At 39.8% G+C, this 25474-nt stretch overlaps 1 protein-coding gene and 1 long non-coding RNA gene across 2 annotated transcripts; one reads left to right on the forward strand and one right to left on the reverse strand.

Annotated features, from left to right (window-relative positions):
* Positions 1-725: 725 nt before the first annotated feature.
* On the reverse strand, positions 726-21330 carry LOC125357120. The gene is made up of 3 exons (XR_007212067.1): positions 21192-21330; positions 20765-20766; positions 726-751 (listed from the first exon to the last, which is right to left on the reverse strand). It is a non-coding gene; the product is annotated as an uncharacterized LOC125357120 (long non-coding RNA).
* Positions 14605-20442, forward strand: Ndufaf4 (NADH:ubiquinone oxidoreductase complex assembly factor 4). The gene is made up of 3 exons (XM_048353809.1): positions 14605-14832; positions 15565-15668; positions 18816-20442. The coding sequence occupies exons 1-3, from the start codon at positions 14697-14699 to the stop codon at positions 19089-19091; spliced, it is 516 nt and encodes a 171-aa protein (XP_048209766.1). The 5' UTR covers positions 14605-14696; the 3' UTR covers positions 19092-20442.
* Positions 21331-25474: the final 4144 nt, after the last annotated feature.

Consider the following 25474-nt stretch of genomic DNA (forward strand, 5'->3'; position numbering starts at 1 on the left):
ACCAGAAGGCTCACATGTCTTGAATTTTATTTTATCTCAAAGGCATTTTGTCAATGAACCCTATTGACTTAGCCAACCTGTGGCATAAGAAATGTTCCTTTTGTTACAAATACTGTAAATTAGCCTCCATAGATGCCAGCTCTTTTTCTTTTTATTCTTTAAAATTTTTTATACTTCTTTCCAGTTAGGCAATGATTCTCAAGAAAAGGTCACTTTATGCCTTAGGGAAGAGAACATCTGGAATTGTTAGTGTCTGTTAAGACTAGAAGGGGAAAAAGCCCATAGTACCCAGAAGGTAGATTCAGGAATGCTGCTATGTATCCTGCCACACAGAAGACATCCTTCTACCTCCACCAAAACCAGAAAGAATCGAATTCCACTTCTCAACAGTGCTGTGGTTGGGAAATAATTCTCTATACCCAGACCTGAGTCTCAGACAGCTAGATTATGTGATCATCTGCATAACAGATGATATTTTTGTCCTCAAAAATCAGTAGTCCGCTGGTGTGTTTAAACTAAACATACTCTCTCCTCTGTTTTTCCTTTGAAGGATCCTCCTCCTCCTCCTCCTCCTCCTCCTCCTCCTCCTCCTCCTCCTCCTCCTCCTCCTCCCCCTCCTCCCCCTCCCCCTCCCCCCTCCCCCCATCTCTTTTTTTGGCTGAGCACTGTCCCTGGCTTCTTTTTGCTGAAGGCTAGCACTCTGCCACTTGAGCCATAGCACCACTTCTGGCCGTTTTCTATATATGTGGTGCTGGGGAATGGAACCCAGGGCTTTATGCATATGAGGCAAGCACCCTTGCCACTAGGCCATATTCCCAGCCCCTCCCTGACTTTTCTTAAGGACAAAGTGGGAGTTGGTCCCTGGCACATAGAGGACCACACCCAGAAATCTTCCTGATAAAACAGATGTGCTGAACATCCAAATAAATCCTCTAGTGTTTTGACTGATCCATTTCAGTTTTAAAGACAAGATTGCCTCCCCTACACAACTTAACATAGATTGAAAATATTGTGTGTTGAAATGCATTGCAGCCACCTAACAAACGTGTGGATTTAGATATATAGTCATCTACTTTTGCTCACTACTTGTCTGCTTTTGCTTCCAGTGGCTGACAAAAACCTGTAGCTCATGTTCACTGCTCATTCAGAAGTATAGTAATGCATATCACTAGCCCAGGGAAAGTTCAGAATTTCAAATTCCAAGTATAGTCTGCATTGAATATATATCACAGTCACAGAATTCTGAAGTCAAAAAAATAGTAAGTAAAACACTTGCTAACAACCATTGGCTCAGCCAACAGTAAATGAAAATATGTACTAATATTTCAGCTGAGCCAGACACAGTGGCTCACACCTCTAATCCTAGCTACTCAACCCCAGACCAGCAAGAACAAACAAACAAACAAACAAAAAACAGCACAAACAAAACCAAAACGCAAATTGAAATTCCTATCACAGGTCTCTCGGATGTATTCTAAGGCCAAATTCATCATAATTTAATCTAATTAGGATATGTTGTCCAGCTGAATGTGCAAGATTTAGTTCATTATTTGCTGGAGTGTGGCCAAGGCCAACAGGATCTGTGATTGTACCTAATCTGGGCAAGTATGATATAACTGGTATAATCTTTGCCAGGTTACAGAAAGCTACAAACACGGTAGAGTACCAGCCTAGCAAGTGCAATGCCCTGAGTTCAAGACAAAAAGAAAAAAAAGCATAAGCCAAGTGCAGCTGGCGCATGCCCAGATGCTCAGGAGGCTTAGTCCTGAGTACTTTGAAAGCATCCAAGGTAGAAAAATCTGTGAGTCTCCATCTCTAATGAACCTGTAAAATGCCAGCCTAAAATCATGAGTCAAATGGTAGAACACCAGCCATGAGCAAGAAATCCATGTGAGAGTTTGAAGCCCCAAGTTCAAGCAATTGTATACACACACACACATACACACACACACACACACACACACACACACACACACACACACACACGGATCTCAGTCCAGGCACACAAATGGCAGGTAGTGAGACCCTGTGTTAAAAGTGACCAGCAATAAATGGGGCTGGAAGCCTGGCTCAAGGTTAGAGCAACTGTTTAGTAAGCTCAAGGCCCTAAATTCAAAACTCTCTAACTACATTCAAAAACAAACAAAAATACCCAGAAGATGTACAGGTTCCAGACAGACTATGATATCGGTGTTCAGTGTGGTTACAACCAGGAGCTGGCCAGTTTCAAACCCTGTGCTCTGTGTACAGAACACTTGCTCTATGGTGCCCTGCCATTTCCACAGGCTTTACACAAAGTGAGCATGCCGCTAAGGATAACAAAGAAGGCCTATAGCTTTTACCAATATTTCCCCAGAAAGTCACACAGTCAGAAAAGTTATACACAATGAGTATTCTTTTCAGACTTAGCCAGCAAGCCCATAGAGGAAACCAGTGTGCACTCAGCAAAAGATCTTTCGATTTTTTTCTTAGAACAATCCTTAAATGATGTATTTGGTCAGGCTGGAACATTGTGGTGTTTTCCTGGTATAACAGATAGTTTTTAAATAAACAAGCAAATGCCAGAAGTAATTTTCTTCAAAAAATCAGATGGCCTTCAAGACAAAAGGTTCTTAGATTGATAATTTTTAATCATAAGAATGTGTTATGGTTGAACTTTGTCCTTTCAGATTCATATGTAAAAAGCTAAACCCCCAATCACTTTAGAAGTGACATTATTTAGAGAAAACTTCACTGATATTTTTGTCTAACACCTTTTATTCCAACATAGAAAAATAATTTTACTATTATCCTTAAGTAGCAATACAGATAGATTTTGATTCAATGTGTCCGTTTGTGAACATAGTGTACCTTAATCAATGTTACCCTTTTATCATTCTCTTCATCTCTCTCAACCTCATCCATCCCCTGAATTTTTCTAGTTCCATTTTCACATATATACATTGAATCTTATGACTGTATTCTCCTCCATGTTCACCATCTTCCCTCCTCTCTCTGTGTTCTCAACATGTGTTGCATATTCCTGCTTTCCATTTCACTAAACTAAGTTGCTGTTGAAGGAGTTACACCACTAGAAGTCTCCCCTGCATATACCCTACTTTAGTGGGCATGTTTATGTATATATTCATATGACCCAAAACATGGTTAGTGTATATGACTTTAGATGGAGTAGTGTAGGCTCCTGATAAACCTGACTGGTATTCATTAAAAGGGAGAAATTTTGATATACATATGCACACAGGAAGGAGAATACAATGTGAAGGTGAAAGCAGGAATCAGGTGCTTCTACAAGCCAAGGAACACCAAATGTTACCAGAAAGCCCTTGGCAGAGATTGCCAGTAAGAGGTGTTTCCATATACGGAACGTCCCCCTTGGCAGATATTGCCAGTAAGAGGTGTTTCCATATACGGAACGTCTGCCTTACCCCCCCAAATTAGTATTGAAGCTGTGATCTCCAGTGTGGTGGTGGTAGAAAGATAGGACTTTGGGGTGGGTAAAATTGTCATGAATGGAACCCCAGAGAGCACAGTCATTCTCTCTCATGTGACCGGCACCTAAACCAGCCATAATGACACCTTGATCATGGCTTCATAGCCTCCCGATGCTAGGAAAGAATTTTTTGTCATTTAGAAACTACCCATCTATTTCATTTTTGTTTTAACAGTCCAAAACAGTCTAAGGACAGGTACAGAACGGTTTTTCCTCACAGCTCTTAGACATTTTGACTTTAGACATCTCCCCTCAGACAACATATTTCTCTTCAATAAACACCCAGTTTATGTACTTAGTAAGAGCACTCCAAATAGCTACACAGAATGTCAAAGCACTATCTGTGTAAAGAACTAGCTCGGCAAAGGTATTTGAAACACAGTGGTGTCTTGTGTTGCTTATTCAATTAACTGTATTCATTTTTTGATACATAGTCACACCAAATCTATCATATGTAATACAAATGCTTTTAGGAAATAGTAATAGTACAAATAAAATCAGACATTTTGTATCCTGGACAGCAGCTACTTGAAAGTCAAAGCTTGAGTGAGTCTCTTGTGGTTTTATAGCTCTGTAAGTTTTATCAGCAAACTGTCTGCCAAATATAATTGCCTCAGGGTAATCCAGATTAAAATCATATTTCTATTAATACAGAGGATTTACATAAAAAGCTTAAAGGATTACATGTATAACTACAGCAAAAATTGAGGAGTAAATTAGTATCTCCCATTAAGATTCAACTGACTTTAAAAACAAAAATGGTGAACTTGCATTCTATTATAAGCAATAGGTATTAAGCATGCACTGCTTGCAACTCTCTCTATAAATGCTGGAGGCATGTGAAGCAGGTGATTATCACAGTCTGAACCACAGGTCTTTTAATGTACTGGAGATTCAGTGTAAGTGTAAAGACAATAAACAACACTAGGCAGGGTGGGCCTATGAGACACTGTAAATACATTTTACCTAAAGCACTGTTCATGTTCTCTCCCACAAGCAAGAGATCCAGTATTCACTCTATCATACAAACAACCCTTGGATTTCCCCCCTTTTCCTGTGCAAGTACTGGGGCTTGGACTCAAAGCTTCCTGTTATTGCTTGGCCTTTTTGTTCAAGGCAGGTGCTCTATTACTTGAACCATATCTCCACTTCCAGCTTTTTGCTGTTTAATTTGAGAGAAAAACTTCACAAGCTTTTCTGCCTGGGGCTGGCTTGCAATCCAGGAAACTCTGCTTCCTAAGTATCAAGAATAAAAGGCATAAGGCACTACTGATGTCTGGATGGATTCTCCAAACCTCCTTGAGCAACCTCTCTGACTTAGCCATAGAGGTCAATAAGATGTGTCTCTTTTCTTGAATTATCTTTTCTTGGAATGTTTCTACATGTATCCTGGAAGAATTGAGCTTACTACAAACAGGATAGTCCTAAGTGTGAAAATAAAGACGTGAATCCTTGATTCCAATTGAGAAAGCTTGTGGTAAGGTTTCTTGGGGCTAGTGGAAAAGTCTCTAGTGGAAACAAGATGCAGGGGTAGGCCTTCCTTCCAAAGTGACAGGATGCTATTATAGATATAGGGAAAATGACAACTTACATAATAGATCTTCAGTAACAGTAACATGGCTCCCATTCCAAAGCTGGATGTGTGCGTTTTGCTTCTGAACTCCTGGCATATACCACCCACCATCCTCCTGATATTTCCCCTTTTCTACCTGTCTTTTGTGTGGAAAATGTAAATGATAAAGCCCTTTAAATCTTCCATATCAAGGGCTGGAAATGTGGCTTAGTGGTAGAGTGCTTGCCTAGCATGCACAAAGCCCTGGGTTTGAGTCCTCAGTACCACATAAACAGAAAAACCCAGAAGTGGTGCTGTGGCTTAAGAGGTAGAGTGCTAGCCTTCAGTGAAAGAATAAGGAGGGGGAGGAGGAGGAGGGGGAGGAGGGGGAGGGGGAGGGGGGGAGGGGGGGAGGGGGAGGGGGAGGGGGAGGGGGAGGGGGAGGAGGAGGAGGAGGAGGAGGAGGAGGAGGAGGAGGAGGAGGAGGAGGAGGAGGAGGAGGAGGAGGAGGAGCCACCGCTGCCAGGGACAGTGCCTAGGCCCTGAATTCAAGCCCCAGGACTGGCAAAAAAAAAAAAAAAAAACCCAAACAACAACTTCCATATCAAGATTATTGTTCCTACCACTCATCTTAATATTTTATACAATCCATCAGGACATCACTGTTGACATTCTGTTTTCTAACCTATAACATGCCAAAACCACAGTCCCTGCACACAAAAGGTTCACACTTTTGTACTCTTCTGAAAGTGCTGATATCCTAGAAATAACTGTTTTCTTGTCTTGGTTAAGTCTGCAATGTGGGGCTAAAAATAATTAACTGCTATAGGCAAGACCCCTGCATGGGGAATCAGTATCCTTGGGTTTCCTAAGTATTTGTAGGCAAGCTTAATCCCTCATGAGTCTGTTGCTGCATCATGTTCATTGTGAGCTTGAGCCTAAGAATAGCCAACATCAAGGTGAGCAGAGTTGACGTAACTTTGCCTTCTTTAAAGCAGTAGAATAAATCGGGTTTCAAAACATAGTCCAGAACCAAAATCAAGAGCAATCATATGACTGCTGAATTTAATAAATAGGCCATTAAATCCAGAAAAACATACCAAGTCATGACACACATGTGAAATACCAGACAAAACTGTTCATTTTAGGAGTTGGCAGGAACATTGTCCATTGTGTATCTTCTCTACCTTGAGCATCCTTACCTCGGTGTGATTCTAGTCCAGATGTCACATTCTCTAATCTTGCCAAAAGATGTGTGCATGACCCAGATACAATCAGCTAGCATTCTTCTTGTCTGGGAATTTAATCAGGGACTGAAAAAAAATTATCCATCAGTTGGTACTTATGTGTCTTGAGCTGAGACAAAACAATAAAGCTTAATTTACTTTGAAATTCCCTCCTCTTTCTTGGGTACATCAGCAAGGCATGCATTTGCTGGACCTCAGAGACATGGCTATTTTTCTGGTGGATTTGCTTGCCTGTGACCGTGGGAGAGTGGTAGTATGTCATAGTTGCTAGAGAAGGGACGTAATTGGTGCACAGGAGGATCAGACTAAGCAAGCTTCTGACTCAGAGCCTTTGCATCTTCTGTTCCCTTGGTCTAGAATAATTTTTTCCTCAAATGTCCACCATTTATGAGTCTATGGATATGCTATCTCTTTTACTGTGTTTTTTTTTCAGCTGGAAAATGAATTGCTTTCATGCAAAGTAGAGCAAACTTGTATACCATTGGCACTGGCTAGAACCCTGGTTCTGGGGCAGTGAGGGTAGGGGTCTGGCAAGAAAGTAGACATGGGATATGTGGTTTACAAGAATCATCCTTCAGTCCTCACCTGTATCAACTAATAAGCTAAAAAGTTATATTTTAGCAAGAATTGGTACAGACTTGAGCTGAATGAGATCACACAGAGTAACTCTTCTGATGAGCAGCGAAGTAATCAGCCTTTTAGTGGGAAGAGAGTCAGTGAAGGGGAAGCCTGTGACTAATGTGAAAGAGAAAGGTCAGCCATGCATTTAAGAGTTCTTGTGCATAGGATTTAATAGTCACAGTATTGTTTTATTGCCCAAGTTCACTGAAAATAACAAAATTTGCTCACTGTGAACCCATCCAATCTTATAGAGTAGTCCTCATTATCAATGCATTTCTTTTTCACATTCTGATGTTTTAGTGACCCATGGTCAGTCATCATAGTTTGAATATGAGATGTCTCCTACAGGCTATTTGCTGCATGCATTGTTCTTTGTTGGTTGGGTGATTTTGAGAGATTGTGGAAAGTTTAGGAGGTGGACCCTAGCTGGAGGAAGTAGGTCATTGAGGGCATGTCTTTGAAGAGGTTAGTAAGGCCTTACTCTCCTCTTTCACTCAGTCTCTGCCTCTCCCTTCTGTTAGTCATGAGGTAAAGAAACTCTTCTATCATATGCTTCCCCCACTCTGATGTTCAGCTCTTTCTGGGACCAGAACAAGAGCCAAGTGACCACAGGATGGATCTTTTGAAACTGTGAGCTAAAACAAAGCATTCTTCTCCAACTTTAGACTGTCAGGTGTATTCACACTTTATTTCTTTATAACTAATCATCAATAATTTAGAGGCCTAAAGCAGCATATCTATACACAATACATATATGTACACACACATATATACTATGACCTACAGAACTGTGAGAGTATATACACATTTATTTATATATGTACAAAAATTTTACAAAAATATGTGAAATTGTGCAGCTCTGTAAGTCAGAAATCCAGGCAGTTCTACCAGGTTCTCAAGTTAGAGTCACTAGGCTTAAAATTGTGCCTATCATACCTCTCTCCCTCCCTGTCATATCCAACAGAAATGAAGCATTATACCTATGACGGGGAATAACACTCAATAATATTATCATAATGTAATAAACTGAAAATCCTACTTTTTAAAGCTCCAAAGTGTTAATGAAACAAAAGCATTAGTATGAAAATGTTTCACATATTAATATTTTTAGAGCTTTGAACATTTTATTTCTTGCCAAATTGCCAAAAAGTGCCTCCTGCAGCCTAGACCCAAATGGAGAGAATGTTTGTACTGATTAAATTGCTATAGACAGAACAAAATTACCTCTCTAGAATCAAAACGGCTATTATAAAATGTTCTGTACTTCACTAAAATGCAAGGCCATGTGGTTGAGGGGGGACAAAGACATTATGAAAACTTTCTAATGCAGGAAAAACTGATGTGAAAATAGGAGACAGGGAATCAAATTACAAACAGGAACGGAGAGAAATAGAATGGTTAAAAATGGAAATTTAGCTATCTGTTTATGAGGAAAAGAATTTAGTGACAATGTATACATAATTAGATCTGTCATGTCTCTACTGTACTTGATTGATTTGTGCTTTATTTATTCTATTTCCTACCTATTCACTCTATTCTATTCCTTCATTCATCTCTTTTACCTATTTCTGAATCAATACCACACTGTAAAGTTCTATATTCTCTCCTGATACCTTGTAGAATAAATCCTTTCTCTTTGCAGTTTTTCAAAGATCTATTGGCTATTTTTTCATATTTTCTCTTTCTGATGAACTTTGGTATAAGTTTTCGAGTTTCATATAAAAAAAAACTTGTTACAACTTCATTCGGGAGTGTATTTAGCCAGATATGGGCAAAGTGGTGTAAACCTGTAATCCCAGCATTCAGGACACAAAAGCGGGAGAACCCAGAGTTCCAGGCCAGCCTGAATTATATGGTCAAACCTGGTCTCACAAAAAGAAAAGAAAGATGTTGCATTTATGGATTTATGCATTTTCTGATATGACTTCTATAAACCTGGCTCTTTGCTTTTATAGTCTTGGAAATGAAAACTAGTTCTTGAGTGTTTCTTTGTTCTTTACAGCTTTTCATGTGTTACGTTTAAAATTTTGTCATTTACTAAATATTTTTGGAAGTTTAATAGATACATAATAGTTTGTTTGTGCCAGTACACGGCTTTGAGTTCAAGGCCTTGTCCTCTTACTTGGCTTTTCCCCCTCAAGCCTGGCTCTCTCTCTCTTGAGCCATACTTTCACTTTTGGCTTTTTGATGATCAACTGGAGATGAGTATCTTACATACTTTTCTTGCCTGTTTTGGCTTCAAATCCAATCCTGATCCTCAGCTCTCAATCTCCTGATTAGGGAGGAAATCACCAGGGCCTGGCTAGATGTGTGGCAGTTTTGTTGTACTATCAACAACATTGTGGGACATTACACTTACTAAGCTGTATGTAGGACAGCTAGTTTATTGTTACCTTATTTGATTCATTTGTTATATCAAATAGTTCTTTGAAATAGTCTCTTGAATTTTTCCAGCAAGATAACTCTTTCAGTGGCAAAAAATTGCACTTATAGAAATTATTTACTTTTCATTATGGATTAAGTAGGACCCTCAAAATATGGAGAGCACTGACTTCACTAATCTTCTTATACCACTTCACTATTTAATATGATACTGTACTTCTGATATGTATTATTGATCAAGTCAAATTTTACTTCAATTGTTAGCTAAATTCATTAGTAATGATTATTAAATTAAACAAAATATGTACTTGAAATCAAATGAAATGATTATATAGCATTGAGAGGGTTATAGTAATTTCTGGAGCACAGTTACTTCTATGTGATTTTTCACAAATTTGGTTACTAATGGTAATAGGACTGAGATACCTATTCTTGCTCAAGTTCCCTAAGATTTCCTTTAACTTCCTAAAGATCCTAAAAGTTGCTTGCTTTGTGGCTTTCTTATAGGCTTTCTCAAAAATCCTTAACAATGCAACTTACTTCTTTAAGTCCTATTTATTAAGATGGAGTTTTACATAATGTAAGATAATCATGAGTTGTCATGTTCTATTGTGTTTTTGAATCTGTCCTGCATCTGTATCTTATTCTTCGCTTCACTGTCCTGTTCTCTTGCATTCTATTCTATTTATATTTGTGCTCTGCTGGCTAAGAAAATTCATACAAGCTGAGAATAAATTACAGTTGTTCAGAAAGTGGCATGTATTGTTTTCTCTTAATTTTTAATATTATTTCATTATTCATGTCACTATATTCATTCCAAAATGTTCTCAAGGTGTTTTATTTTCTATGTTTTTAACTCATATTTGTCAGATTTTACAGTCTTCAAGAGCCAACTAGTTTTCTTTTCTATGTATTTGTTTTATATTTTATCTCCAGTCTTTAAATTTTTTTTGTATTTTGATTTTCTTTTCTGACTTAAGTGCTTACTTCAAATTCATATATTTTCCACATTTCTAGTTTTCTGAGCTATGTTTAATCTATACACATATATTTATTATACACATATTTTCTTCCAGTATTGCTTTAGCTGAAGTCCACAGGTTTTAATAAGTTCTTTTAATGCCTTTCATTATAGTTCTTGCAATTGAGTGGCAAGAACCTGCAGGAAGCTATACAGAGGCATGCAGAATTGATAAGCTACAAGTGGGTTGCACTGCCTAGGAGTATATGCTTTCTAAAGGCAGATACAAGGAGAGAAGAAAAAAAATTAAATCTAACAAAAGAAATCAGTGGTAAGCAGGGAAATAGGTGAGAAGAAGAGTGAAGAATGAAGTGATAGAACCTTTTACAAAAAAAAATAATCGCTAAGATGCTCTAGTTAGGAAACCTCATCATGTTGCTCCATATGCAGGGAGAATTACGTTCTTGCTCCACAGGAAATGAGAGGTTAGGTGGGTTTTTAAGTATTGTTTGTGTGCAGTGACTAAAATCTACAAAGTAGTAGTAAAGTAAGATGGTTTTACTCTTCCAATGATTAGGTAGTTTGACTGGAACATAAGTTCCATGGGGTTGAATGAATCATACTAAGCCCTCTGCCATTCTTTTAGTGTTTCACTGAATTGGCTATAGCTACACTGTTAGATGTGGATATTCTGAAGGAATAAGTACAGAGGACAGAAAAATAGTCTCCTAAAGATGTTTATCTCCTATTCCTTAAATCTATGATTGTCACTCTAAATGGAAAAAGGCATTTTGCGTATGTGACTAAGTTGAGAGTATTTCTAATGAATAGACTACCTTAGTTTATCAACAGAAGCCCAGAATAATCACTAGGGTATTTTAAAAAAGGGGGCAGGAGAGTCATACTTAGAGAATGATATGTAACACTGAAGTAATGCAATACCTGACTGCCAAAATGTGCAGGAAGTTTCTAGAAGCAGAGAAATACAATGGAACGGATTTTCCTGTAGCATTTCCGGGAGGCACACAACTTTTCCAATACTTTAATTTTTATCTTATCAGATATATTTTCCATTTCTGATCTCTAGAACTGTTAAGATAATTGTTGCTTTAATCCATTTTTGTGATAACATATCAACAATGGGAAATTAATATGACAAAATTCATGAGTGTTACTTTTGTGTGTAAATGGTAACTAATAATTCTAATCTTGAGGATATAGTATTTCTCAATTTGAGAACTGCATCTGCACAAATCCTAAGTGTTTTGGCTTGAGATACCCCCACTAATGTATGTTTCAGAAACACATCACTTTATTACTATGAAACTCGCCAAGCTTACTTGAAATCTAAAAAAATCCCTTTGTTCCTCATCTGGAGTCCAGACCATGGAGAGGTTCTTTCTGAACACTATTACTTCTTTCAGGGTGTCATTACTCTGTACATCTTTTGTCCTGCCCACTAATGGTGCAGGTTTGCTCAGTGAAAACTCAAGACATTGTCCTGGGCTCTGTGAGTCACCTATCTTCTAGATTTAGTGTCTGAAGTCACTTGGAAAACAGACTGCTTTGAATTCTGTTCAAAGGAATGAGTATACAATGGTACCAGTGTAGACAGAGTGAGAAAGAATAACCAGCATGTGGGAGAGGACAGAGGAAACTGGCTAGTGGTTATTAATGCAGCTAATGTCAAGGAAAAGAGGTGGCATTTTATGATCTTCTGCCCCCCAAAGTGATTCCTCAACTTTAATCAGCTCAATAATGCCACCACAAAGCTTGCTAATCAGCAATTAAGATTGAACATACATATATATGTATATACATAGCCAATATATGTATTCAATGCTTGAAGAATAAGTCTTCAAACAATCATTTTATCCTTTCATTTACATACTACAACTTCAGGATATCTTTGTGTTTTTTTTTTCAAACTTCTTGCCCTCTGTGGCAAAGGGAAAGCAATGCAAATATTATTATATTTGGAGTTAAAACCATGTGAGGCATTTAAAATTTTAGTCTGTGTAATACCATTAGGCAATTTCTATCAACCCACACACCTGTAATCCCAGGAACCTGGGAGGTAGTACTTATGCAAATTTGCCCCAGTCCACCTGGGGCAAAAATAGAAGATTTTATCTGAAAAAGAATTAAGGTACAAAAAGGCTTAGGGCGTAGCTCAAGTGGGAGAGTGCTTGGCTAGTAACTGTGCAAAGATGTGAACCCAAACCCCAGTACTTCTAAAAAACAGAAAAGTAGTTTCAACAAGATTAAGTCAACCAGATTAAACAACTTTCACAGGACTCACTTTGCAGCAGTGCTGGTATTCAAACAAAGACCACCTACCTATCAGGGCCAGGCTTCCTACATCTTTTTCTTTCATTTGACTCTTGGTATTTATTTTGTATCTGCTTTATACTAATACTTTCATGTGATGAACTCAGCAGGAGCTAAAACTCTTCCACTGTTGGTAAAATCCTGGGTTCTGCTCATTAGTCTCTTAAGATTTTAATCTACAAACATTTATGGTAACACACCACTCAGAAAGTTGTATTCTGAGCCACATCTTATATTTTCCATGGGGATCTGATTTCAACCATTTTCCACAGGCTTATAAAAGTTCTTAAATTTAGACTTCCTGTTAACATATATGTTTTGACAGGAAAGCTGGGGTTGTGCATATATTGTTCAGGTTCTATTTCCCTGATGGAATGTCCACACACTATACACTTCTGATGGGGTACCTACCTCTGTGTTCTGTTTTGCTGTTTGAGAGCCTGAGTAGGGCCAGGTGAAGCAGCTGCCTCATATTTGGATATGCCTTTAAATGAGAAATCCAAATTCTGATTGAACATAGGAACTCAAGAATTTCATTTTGTAGTATGTCTGACATTACTGCTTCCTGCTGCTTGTGAGTTTGGTGGAGTTTCTATGAACATAAGATTTTTACCTTTAAAATATTAATAAGCAGTGAGTATCACCCCCACTGTGTTGAAGTCATTTTGAAACAACAAAGCAGATGACAATGTCTTGACATCAATAGAAATTAGTTAAAAAGCACAGATTTTTGAATATTCTGAAAAGCAGAAAGACAGAAATCTTGAATTTGCCTGCCACCTTCAGGATAACTTGCCAATTAACTACCAGAAAACACTTGGTTTCTGTAAATTCAAAGGAATCAGAAGCTGTTCTTCCTTATGCTTTCACTATGATTAAGCATTCTATTTAATAACAGCTTGAATCAAATTGCCCCTGTCGTCAAGTTTTTACTGCGATTCAGTTATCTTTGCATTTATTTCTTTTCTTATTTAAAGTGGTTAGAAAAAACAACCAATCTACGTCATTAAGCGAAGATGAGAACACCAAGACTTTGCAGCCAGTCTGAAAAAAAAAATGCTAAATTTGAAAGCTACTGCTTCCTTCCTAGCCCTTTTCTTTAGTTGTGGACTAATCTCAGTATTTCTAAAATATCTCAAGGTAACAAACAGTACAAGAAATGTATCCAATGCCTAACGTATGAAACTGTAACCTCTCTGTACATCAGTCTGATAATAAAAATTTGAAAAAAAAAAAAAGTATCTCAAAATCAGCATGAGAGAAATCCATTCAGCAAAGGTGCGTATGGGAAGGAAAGACCGGGAGAAAACAGAAGAATATTGGGAGGGAGGAAGAAGAGAAAGATTGACGAGTTTTTATGGGGAAAATCAATTTGAAATAAAAAAGTAGGTAATGGATGGTATAACTAACATTTATATCCCTAGATAAAATAAGAGGGAAATGAGCTGCGTGCCACTGGCTCCCGCCTGTAATCCCAGCGGCTCAGGAGGCTGAGATCTGAGGATTGTGGGCAGGAAAGTCTATGAGACTCTTATCTCTAACCACCAAAAGTTCCTGAGTTCAGGACCTGCAGAAACAAACATAAATATAATGGAGAAAGAAGACAGTGGCTGGTTAACGCATCCGGCAAGTGCACAGGCTGGTAAGGATGCTGAAAAGTCAATGACGGCGGATGAATATTCAGATAAATATTCACGGAGAATGCACACAGGTCCCTTATTTTCCTTTCGTAGAAGCAGAAAATGGTGCATTTAGATCTGTGAAACGACTTCAGATTCACTTAGGACTTGGTAAACTCAGAGCAGTCTCCCAGTGTCCGGGGAACGGCTTGTAGCTCCGCCTCCCGGACCATTCAAACTCCGCAGCCTAGGCCCCGCCCCTCCCTCGCGGGAACAGCCTCTGAATGGATGAGTCTTCCCGGAAGGAAGCGCTTCTTTTACAATCCCAGTGTCGCATCCTCCTGACCGCCAGAGGGCGATGAGCAGGAATTTCAGTTTTCCGTTTTCTCAGCGCGCTGTCCGCTTTGACCTCTGACGTGCGCATGCTCCCTGCGTCCCGAGGTCACCCACGCCGGCCCGCCGCGAGCCCCGTGGGGATCATGCTCTGAAAGAGATGGGGGCTTCCGTGTTCCGCGCCATCAGGAATTTCAACCTGGAGAACCGAGCGGAACGAGAGATCAGCAAGAGGAAGCCCTCCATGGCTCCCAAACACCCTTCCACCAAGAAGCTCCTGCTGGAGCATGTAAACCGTGAGTGGGGGCCGCAGGACCTGGGGCCTCGGGGGCGCAGTCTCCGGGGAGGCCCAGGCGGGTCGAGGCCCTCTGTCGCCGCTGAGCGCAGGAAGGGCGGGGGGCTTCCGGCCGGACGCACGCCGCCCCTCGGCCCCGGCACCGACCCTCTCCGCCCCACGGTGGTGGCCGTGCCCATGCCGACCTCGGTTGGCATTGATATTTGGTGACCTGAAACGGATCGAAGCCTGAGCCTCCACCAGTGATTTTCCCGGCTGGATGCCGAGCCCGGCCTGCCGAGTTCATTTAATTACTGTTATTATTTTTATTTATTTGTGGGCTTTTTTTTGGGGGGGGGGGCTCGGTACTGGTCCTTGGTCTTGAATTCATCGGTCTTGAACTCAGGGTCTCGGTGCTCACCCTGAGCTTGTTTTTGCTCAAGGCTTAGCACTGCCATTTAAGCCACAGCTCCAGTTCAGGCTTTGCCTCACGGACTTTCCTGAGCCTCTGTCCTTGTATCCCAGCTCCTTGGGTTGCTAGGATTACAGATGTGAGGTACTGGCACCCAGCTGATATTTACTTTAAAAAAAATAGTCTCGGAACTGTTCAGATGATTGTTTATTCTTTTAAAGTAAAGCATGTGAGTTTTGCTAAGTGTTTAGGATCTTCGGGAGATTTTCCCTTTTTAACTGTGTGTGTGTGTGTGTGTGTGTGTGTGTGTGTGTGTGTGTGTGTGTGTGTTTCTTTCTTTAGATCATCCTGAAATTGAGGGAGAAGTTACTAAAAAAGATAACAAGCTGCTGTCACTTTTAAAAGATGTATATGTTGATTCCAGAGATCCCGTGCCTTCATTGAAGGTAATGTGTACCTTAATTAGTAAGAATATGTTTCTTTATTTTGAATACTTTGCCGGGGTAAAAATCTTAGTGTAGTGATAGCCATAGCTCAGAGTATTGGCAGAGGTTAAGCCAAGCATAGTGATCTAGGCAAGGCCTTGGTTCATTGGGTGAGATTACTAGATTTCTCAAAGACTAGTGGAAGTACTGATTGATTGCTCCACTGTACATTATTTGATACTGTTTCAGACTTTGAAGTTAAGGTATTTCTAATGGTTATCATTTGAGTGACAAAGTGAACTTTACTATGTTATTTTCTAGATTGAGATAATGTATTGGTTTCAGGATTTCTAATGTTGGGTTTGTGGGAGTTTTTGTTTTATTTTGCTTCTTAGCTAGCATTTTTAAGGATGTATTCAGATCAAATATGTAAATTAAGATCACAGATTTTATTGAGAATGGGAATTCATTTTATAAGTACATATAATGTGGTAAGGCCCACAGCTTTAGCTATAGGGAAACGCTGTGTGAAGTTCAGATAAGGTTTGCTGAGTGACTCCAAATGAGTTAAATGACTAGGAGATGATTAGTTAATGATAGTAAATACTATCTCCTAAGCTTTTACTACAAGAAAGGTAATTGCTCAAAATGAGTGTTGGCTTGGGGTTTGGGAGTTTTAAAAAGGCAGTGACTGAAAGGAAAATTATCCCAGAAAACCACAGACCATAGGCGAAGTTATGTAGAGCAAAAGAGTTTATTGCCAGCAGGGCCGGCAAGGCCAAGTTCCCACAGAGGAGTAAAGGAATTGGCACCTGAACTCTCTTGGGGGGCGGGGGGGGGGGGCTCTTTATACCTTCTTGCAACTAAGGTGGGAGGTGTTCTGCCTGCCCCTCAGGTATCATCAGCCAAGGACAGATCTTATGTCTGGGGCCGGGGAACATTATATAAGCTTACAGTGACTACATTACTATGTCCAGCTTAATCTATGTAGATTTAAAAAAATGACTTAGTGACTATAAGTTTGGGTTTTTAAATTATTACTATTATTTTTGGTTTGTTTTGTCTTTTGGTGACACAAGGTTTAAACTTATTCAACATTTTCTACTCAGGTACTCTGCACTTGAGCTACACCTGTAGCTGTAGACTTTTTATATATTGACTAAAAGGCAGCATGGGCAGGGTGAAGTTGAAAAGAAAAGGTAAAGGGAGTAATTGGAATGACTTAGGTCATTAAAATGTGTTACCAGAAAATTGGTCCCCTGAACTCAACGCCAACCTACAAATAACACAACTGAGTTTTAGGAAAAGAGAGTAAAGGTTTACTGTTTTTTTTGCCAGGCATAAAGAGTACTGCATGAACTACAGCCTTAAAGTGACAATCCTACTGTTGGTTTTTGTCTGCTCATTTGGTCTTTCTTTTTTTTTTTTTTTTTTTTTTTTTTTTTTTGCCAGTCCTGGGCCTTGGACTCAGGGCCTGAGCACTGTCCCTGGCTTCTTCCCGCTCAAGGCTAGCACTCTGCCACTTGAGCCACAGCGCCGCTTCTGGCCGTTTTCTGTATATGTGGTGCTGGGGAATCGAACCTAGGGCCTCGTGTATCCGAGGCAGGCACTCTTGCCACTAGGCTATATCCCCAGCCCCTCATTTGGTCTTTCTTGGTGCTAGAGATGTAACCTGGGGTCTTGGGCAAGTTAGAACAGCCTTTTTTACCTTGGAGCTGCATCTCAGCATCCCAGCAGCACATTCCTCCTCCTGAGAGACACTATCTGCTATTTAAGGGAAACTCAAGAACTCAGCATCAAGGTACTTGGTGCAGGGCATGTCCCAAACCAGGCATTCACCTCTTCCCTCCATGTTTGCTGACACCACATCCCTGAAACTGGTTAGGTCTTGGTTGCTAGTCCTTCCTTGATGGGGAGAAGTGCACCTGGTATCCTTGGAAAAAACAAGTGTTAACTTTGGGCTGTTTGGTATGGAAAGAGGTAGGCATCATTATCACTCCATTCTAGCCCTCCTGGAACACAGGGTGGATGCAGGAACAAGTGGCTCAGCACAGATCAGAAGTGGAGAGGATGTCCAGCTTTTAACCTGCCTTCCTTTAATTTGTGAGCCCCAGAAAAGAGTCATTGTAACTTTAGTACCTGTTACAAATAGAATATGCAATACAAATTCAGGGATTAATCTTGGAATAGATAGATGGGATAATGAATGTGTATTAAATTGTTGTTGTTGGGTTTTGTTGGTCGTGGGCATGGAAGGCCTGGGTGTTGTCTCTGAGCTGCTTTTGCTCAAGGCTAGCACTCTACCTCTCCAGCCACAGCACCACTTCCGGCTTTTTCTGTTTATGTGGTGTGAGAAATGGAAACCAGGGCTTCATGAATGCTAGGCAAGCACTCTACCACTAAGGCACATTCCCAGCCCCTCTGTGTTTTCTTTATGATGGAATATTGGTAATAGTTCTTCATATAACACAGGAATGTTCATATATTTTTAGTTCATTCAGGATGTTTGGAGGTATTGAAATAAAACTGGGAAAGAGTGGACCTTACCAAGCTGTTAAGAGTGTCATCATAATTCTGCCCTGAAACAGGTGCAGTTTTAATCAAATTGATTCTTGTTTTAATATACTACTTTTAAGTTTCCTTATCTGAAGTGCTTGGGACTAGAAATATTTCTGATTAGAGGTGTTTTGCATTTTAGAATATTTGAATATGTATAAGGAGATTCTAGAGAGATATTACCAAAATGTAAATGTGAAATTATTTTTTACTATGTATCTTACACATATAACTCGAAGGTAATTTTATCCAGTATTTTTAGTATATCTGCATTTTGACAGACCTGATACAGTATGTTGATGAGAGAATATCTTGGAAGAGGCTCCAGAAGTTTGCAATTTTAGAGTAGTTCAGATTTTTTGGATTAGGGTTGTTTAACCTTTATATGAAACAATGTGGTAAATGAGTAGTATGAATGTTGTTAATTATTTTCTAGAGCTACTGAAATTTCTCCCTGCAGATGAGCTATATTTATTAACAGGAATGTGGTAAACATGTCCCCACCATACAGCTGATTATAATAAGAAAATGCAGCATACATGTCTAGATTTGAGAACTGTTGAGAAATATTCAGGTTTTCTCTTACTCCTCACCCTTTGTTTTGGATTCTAGGTAAAAGTTCAACCAAAGCCATTGCCAGAGGAGTTGAGAATGCCAAAAGACCATCACTTGGAAATGAATGTCACCAGCATTCCTAAAGGCAAAATTTCCATTATAGAGGCACTGACGCTTCTCAATAATCATAAACTTTACCCAGAAATGTGGACTGCTGAGAAAATAGCACAAGAATACTACTTGGAACTGAATGATGTAAATTCTCTTCTAAAATATTTTGTTACTTTTGAAGTTTTCTCACCTGAAGACAAGAAAGCACTACAACCAAAATGAAAAACAGCACCAAATGACTTTCCCTAGCTCTGTGCTCTGCTATTTCCTCCTGTTTAGCATACTAAATTACACCACTCACTTTGTGTCTCATGTTCCCCAGTCTGAGAACACACTATTTATTGAGTTCAGAATTTCTAGGGTTATTTCATAGAATATATTTTGTTATAAATGTTAATTTGATTTATGTACTGATCCTGTGTATACATTAGCATGGCTAATCAGCACATCTATAAAGTTATTGTACATTAAAGATAATTTTTCATCTGAGGTGTGTTGTATCAGATCAGGCAGCCAGAATTCCACACTTAAAACTCAAGGCTCTTCTACTGAAGATGATTAATTTTTTGTTGTGAGGTTTGAAAGTGAGAGCTCTCTTGACTCCTGTACAGACATAATGTTTTCTCGTTAGGGAAAGATAGCTTCAACGGTGAGATAGAAAAATATAGTTTCTCGGATAAAGACAATGAGGAGACTAGACAGAAAATACATTTTTTATTACTACTCGGGAATCAGAATTAACAATTAATTTACTTTGAGTTGGTAATGAGTATGAAATGACATAAAGTTAAGGTGCTTTGTCCCTGCTTTGACAAAGATAAATTCAAAAGTGTTGAAAGAAGCTGTAAGTACTGTACACATTAAAAGTAACTTTTTCATCCAGGCGCTGGTGGCTCACGCCTGTAATGTTAACTACTCGGGATGCTGAAATCTTGAGGATCATGGTTCAAAACAATCCAGGCAAGAAAATCTGTGAGACTCTTATCTCCACTTAAAACCAGCAGAAAGCTAGAAGTGGAGGTATTGCTGTAGTGGTAGAGTGCTAGCCTTGAGTGAATAAGAGAGTACCCAGGCCCTGAGTTGAAGTCCCAGTAAAGCACCAAAAAAAAAACCCCCCCAAAAACCCCAGCGTAAGTGAAATTGAATGGGTGATCAGATGGTATGTTTTCTGACTTTCATGCTAGTTAGAAGAAAGGACAAGTATAGGATTAAAATACCTTTGGAAGGGAACTGAGAAATTAGAGCTTTATTCACTTAAACCTTGGAGCCCAGTGTAAGCCAGTGCCAGGATTTTGAGTTAGATTGTATGAGTTTAGCTCACTGTATAACCAACCACCTGTGAAATCTTGGCTAGGTTGTGTAACCTCTTGGAGATTGAATTTCTAAGAAATGAGTGTAATGCTGTTTTACCTAAGGGCAGTAGTTACTGTGAAAGTAAATATTAAAGAACTGCAAAGCAAATGTGAATTTTGGGGGAGGACTGAGGAAGAAACATGACAATTTATGTAAAAAATGCCCAGAATTTAGATTTCCAAAATCCACGTGTACTTTTTTTCTATTTTGGCAAAAAGTAGGCATATTTCAAGTGGGGAGAAGGAGGCAGTTGGGAAGTAGGGCTTGAGGTATTTTGAAGGGAAGATAACATGGTGTGGCCAAAGCTGAGGAACCCACTAGGGATGGAATGGGGGCCTGGTATTAATGGTAAAAAATAGTAGACATGGGAAAGAAGCTTTTCCAGTCCAATGCCATGTTAAAAAAAAAAGTGATGCCTATTTTATTTTTGGCTCAAAAATAAGAACAGTTCTTTTAAGAAAACATGGAAGAATTTTAATCGATATAAAATTGCATTTGGGACGTACTTTCCTTTATGTGGTCAGTATTTGAGTCACCAGTACTGCTATTTCTGAGCCATTTTTCCTATTCAGATCTCCATTGGGTTGTTAGGCCGCTGCAAATATGGCTTCAGTTACAAAATGAAGTTCTTGCGTATCATTCTCCAGCCAGCTGTACTGTTCTTTTTATTACAGGAGAGCACTGGATATTAGTGTTAGTTTAGATTTAGATTAGTTTAGATCTAGAGTTTAGATTTAGATTTCAGCACAAGTGATGAGTCATCGGGATTCTTCTCTATAAAATATCTAATCACTAACATTTTTATTTTTTTTCTTCTTTCTTTCTTTCTTTCCTTTCTTTCTTTTTGCCAGTCCTGGGTCTTGGACTCGCCTGAGCACTGTCCCTGGCTTCTTTTTGCTCAAGGCTAACACTCTGCCACTTGAGCCACAGCGCCACTTCTGGCCATTTTCTACATATGGAGAATTGAACCCAAGGCTTCATGTATACAAAACAAGCACTCTTGCCACTAGGCCATATTCCCAGCCCATCACTAACATTTTTAAAGCCCCTTCCATGAGAGACTAGTTCTATTAAGTCTGGGAGAATCCTAGAGAATTGGGGGGTGTGCAGGTGTTAGACTATAGATCAGAGATTCTCTAAACATGGGTGCCTTTCTAGTGTGTGCCAGTCTATCCAGGTTAACCCAGCATTGTTTGGGTCTAATGTTTATTGTAAAAGATGAGCTGACTATAGATGGATGGTTTTGAAGCAGTGAAGCAGTGAAACAGCAACAGATGAGGGGAGAAGGTAGGTTTCTGAGCTAAGACTTAAGGTGAGCAAGGTCAAGGACACAAGTTAATAGGCTGAGCAGGAGAACTAGGATCAGGGCACTGAGGCAACGCAGATCACGGGCTCAGATGGCAGAAAAGTGGGTGGATTTGGTGGAATTCTAACATAAAGAGGATGATTGTATAATCAGTTGTTCAAACTGGGACACGAGTGAAAGTAATAGAGTCGTGTAACGACAACAGGCATAAAGTGGAGAAGCCAGGAGGTATGGTCATCCTAACTACAAAAGGAACTATTGGAAGTCTTCAAAGGAGTGTGAGAGCTGGGTAAACCATCTTAGGGATGACTCCTGTGTGTGCCAGATTGTTTTGCTTCGTGTGCAAACACTTGAGCATTGGACATCCTCTTCATATTTACTCAGGGCCCCTAAACATCATCCCTAACCCCAAGAAAAAGAGATTTGGTCCTGGACAATTCATGGTATCTGGGGAACATCTATCATATATTTGGAGGGACTGAGGTGGTTCTAAGCACCCTGGACTGGGGCTATGCTTAGGTAGTTCACTCACATAACTATTTTACTTTAACAAAGTCATGAAAGTTTGGCAGAAGGAGTATCTAACCATTTCTACTTCATTTCTTTCTGCTTTGGAAATAATAGGCCAAGACTTGAAATGCTTGTGAGGAGAAATGAAATGTCAGAAGCGCCTGGTCTGAATTCATATATTTTAAAAAACTAGCCATTTAAATACAGAGCATTTGGTTCCAATTTTGTTTTTATTTTTTCCCACGTGAGAGCTCCAACAATAGAAGTAGGTGTGGGATCAGCTTGGCCAGACCCCCAGCCACTTAGAGTTGCAACTATCACTGTCCCTGAGTAAATCTGGTTGGTTTCCCCTGCATAATTTCACAGTATGCCATAAATTCACAGGATCATTAGGAGTGTAATGTAGACCTTTAAGGACAGACACTGGCATCAAGCATGTGCCTCTGTAGCAGCAACTATCTGACCTAGGATCCATCTGAATGCCAACTCTGTAAGTCCCAATAAATTGCATTCTTTGAAATCCTATATCTGTCTCTTTTCTTTGGATGCAGGACATTTTGGCCAGCTTTCAGACACTGAAACTGAAATAATTACTGAGCCAGCTCAAAGGCTAAAGAAATGACAAGGAATAAAAGCATCTATAAGAAAAATCTCAGGCTCCCCATCTAACTCCATGTAGGAAGGGGTACTGGTACATTGAATGTTTGTGGCTGAGTATGGATACTGAGTATGGATAGACCCCAAAATCACTGTTGAGTTTGGAACTGTTGATTACACAATACCACTTATGCCAGTGTAGGAAAAGGCAGAGCCTGGTTGCAATGTGGTGGCCCTTGCTATGGGTACATCAGTTGGCCAATGATGCCCAGTTTGTTGAAGATAAGAGTGTTACACATTGTAAAAGACTTAGAATTTGACAAAGATGTTAGTCTCTAATTCTCTCTTAGACTCTTCCCTGATGGAGAAAATAGCAATCTAGGATACTAGGATTCTACCTTGTTGCTCTTTATCATCAGAGGGAAAGAACTGGAAGAAAACACAATCATCTAGAGGTCAGTACAGGATGTAAAAATATTGAATGCCCTTTTTCCCTACCTGTAAGAGTTACTTTGCTTATTCTTTTTTGGTGCACGTACTGGGCCTTGAACTCAGAGCTTGGGCACTATCCTTTAGGTTTTTTTGCTTAAGGCTCACACTCCTACTTGAGCCACAGTTCCCTTTCCAGCTTCTTGGTGGCTAACTGGAGATAAGAGTCTCACATCTCATAGACTTGCCTGAGTTGATTTCAAACTGTGATCCTTAGGCCTCAGTCTCCTGGTAGCTAAGATGACAGATGTGAGCCACTGGTGGCTGGCAGAGACTTGCTTTTTTGGCTTGGATGTTAATACAACACAAGGCACAGAATATTCAGATTCAAGAGGGTTACGTTCCATCCAAGAAACTGACTTTACAATACTGCTACATAACTACTAAATGTTGCAAAGACATTCCATTATTCTTTTCCATTTTTTGACAGTACCAGGGTTTGAACTGAGGATCGATCCTGTGCTTGCAGAGGAAGTGTTTTGCCACCTGAGCCATACCTCTAATTCATATAAAATCTTTAAAGGATTGCCTTGTAAGCTTATTACCTGGATAGTTAGTGAGGCTCCAGGACAGCAGATGGGATGTTATTTCTCTGACAGGATATGAAGCTAAGTATATTGTTCATCAACCAAGCCCTTAGGCACCTAGGGAGTACCTACTAAATCCAGGGAAATTATTTCCTTAACAATTGTATCACTTTGGGCATGACCAGTTTTTTTTTTTAAACATTTATTTATTTATTTTTATTTATTTTTTTTGGCCAGTCCTGGGGCTTGGACTCAGGGCCTGAGCACTGTCCCTGGCTTCTTTTTGCTCAAGGCTAGCACTCTGCCACTTGAGCCACAGCGCCACTTTTGGCCATTTTCTGTATATGTGGTGCTGGGGAATCGAACCCAGGGCTTCATGTGTAGGAGGCAAGCACTCTAGCCACTAGGCCATATCCCCAGCCCCCAGTTTTTTTTTTAATGGGGGGGCCGTACCTTTCAGGACAGACACTGCCTTGGAGAAGCATTGAGGAAGCCCAGGGTATTGTGCAGGATTGGACACTCCAGGTGTTTCAGGGACCCGATAAAGCAGTTGCTGATGGATATAGGACATAGGATATAGTAACATCAGAGAAGAACAGGTAATGTTATATCAAGGAACTAGGGGAGAGTGCTTCTCACATCTCCATAATTGGTATTAATCTCCCTGGTCCAGGAAAAATGTTATGAATGCATATTCTTATGTAATAAATGGGAGAGAACGATGAGAGGGTGACACTGATTCAAATGCATCATTTTTACAAACTGACCAACTACCTTAAGATTTAAAAAATAATGAGAGAGAGACACACATCTCATCCAAGACTTAGAGCAGGTTGGATTTTACCATCTGTCCACAATTCCTTCAGTACCTACATGCTTCCAGCAGGGGGCACCCAAGTGTCTAAATTGCTGTTGCAACACAATCTGCTACTGCTAACTAGTTTGGCACCGGAGGAAATCAGAGCAGCCAATAGGAAAAATTACAGGTGGTATTACTGATAGTCATTTAGGGCCATGACAAATAGTTTGGACAGACAACAGGGAAGTATACCAATGCCTTATATTTATACATGGCACTACAGCAAGTAGAACAAGTCTGCTGCCTTTATGGACCTTCCTAACAGAACTAAACAAACCATCACTTTCAAAAGTCTTGACAACTTAAGTGTGATATATATAGGTATTCACATAACATTGTCAATAACATGGGCCTGTTTCACAGACATACTATCTAGGCATGAGCCCAAATACATTACGGATTATAGCATTTTATCTGCTATCTACTGGCTCAATTACATACTGCCTGGCTAGACTGAAGTTGTTGGAGAAATGCTAATAAACCCAGAAACCTGGTAAGTCCACCCCTTTGCATGCTTGGGGGTTCTGGTTCCTTTCCCAAAGAACACTTTTGTCTTAGCTGCACATACAGGTGCTATACTACAGATATAGAGATGGCATTGTTGTTTGCATACCCTAATCACTAACCTGGGGGAGAGGGCAGTTTGGTGGCAGATGCTGGAGTAGATTGCCTCCCTCCCTCCCCTCCATGCCTGGCTGCTTCCTGCCACCGTGTGAGAAATCTCCAGCTCTTCTAGCTTGATCCTCATTAATCCTACTGGACTCCAGACCTGTGACCATAGCTTATGCTCTGAATAAACCAAAGGATATAGCTCAGTTGTCCTGTTTTGTTCATTGTAAAAATTACTAATGAATCTTTGATACTGGTCATCTTGTGTGGTCTATCAAAGCTACCATGATTGTGCTGCTCGATGGTACAAGCCTACCATTGCAAAGTCCCTGAGAAACATTTATATTTCTGTCCA

Source organism: Perognathus longimembris, chromosome 9, assembly GCF_023159225.1.
Source record: "Perognathus longimembris pacificus isolate PPM17 chromosome 9, ASM2315922v1, whole genome shotgun sequence".
NCBI classification, from domain to species: Eukaryota; Metazoa; Chordata; class Mammalia; order Rodentia; family Heteromyidae; genus Perognathus; species Perognathus longimembris.

What these genes read in the sequence shown, in the direction of transcription:
- Ndufaf4 (XM_048353809.1), top strand. Translation starts at nt 14,697, where the DNA reads ATGGGGGCTTCCGTGTTCCGCGCCATCAGGAATTTCAACCTGGAGAAC. An exon ending in CCTGCTGGAGCATGTAAACC is followed by an intron (nt 14,833 to 15,564) that starts GTGAGTGGGGGC and finishes TTCTTTCTTTAG; the next exon opens with ATCATCCTGAAATTGAGGGA. An exon ending in ATCCCGTGCCTTCATTGAAG is followed by an intron (nt 15,669 to 18,815) that starts GTAATGTGTACC and finishes TTTGGATTCTAG; the next exon opens with GTAAAAGTTCAACCAAAGCC.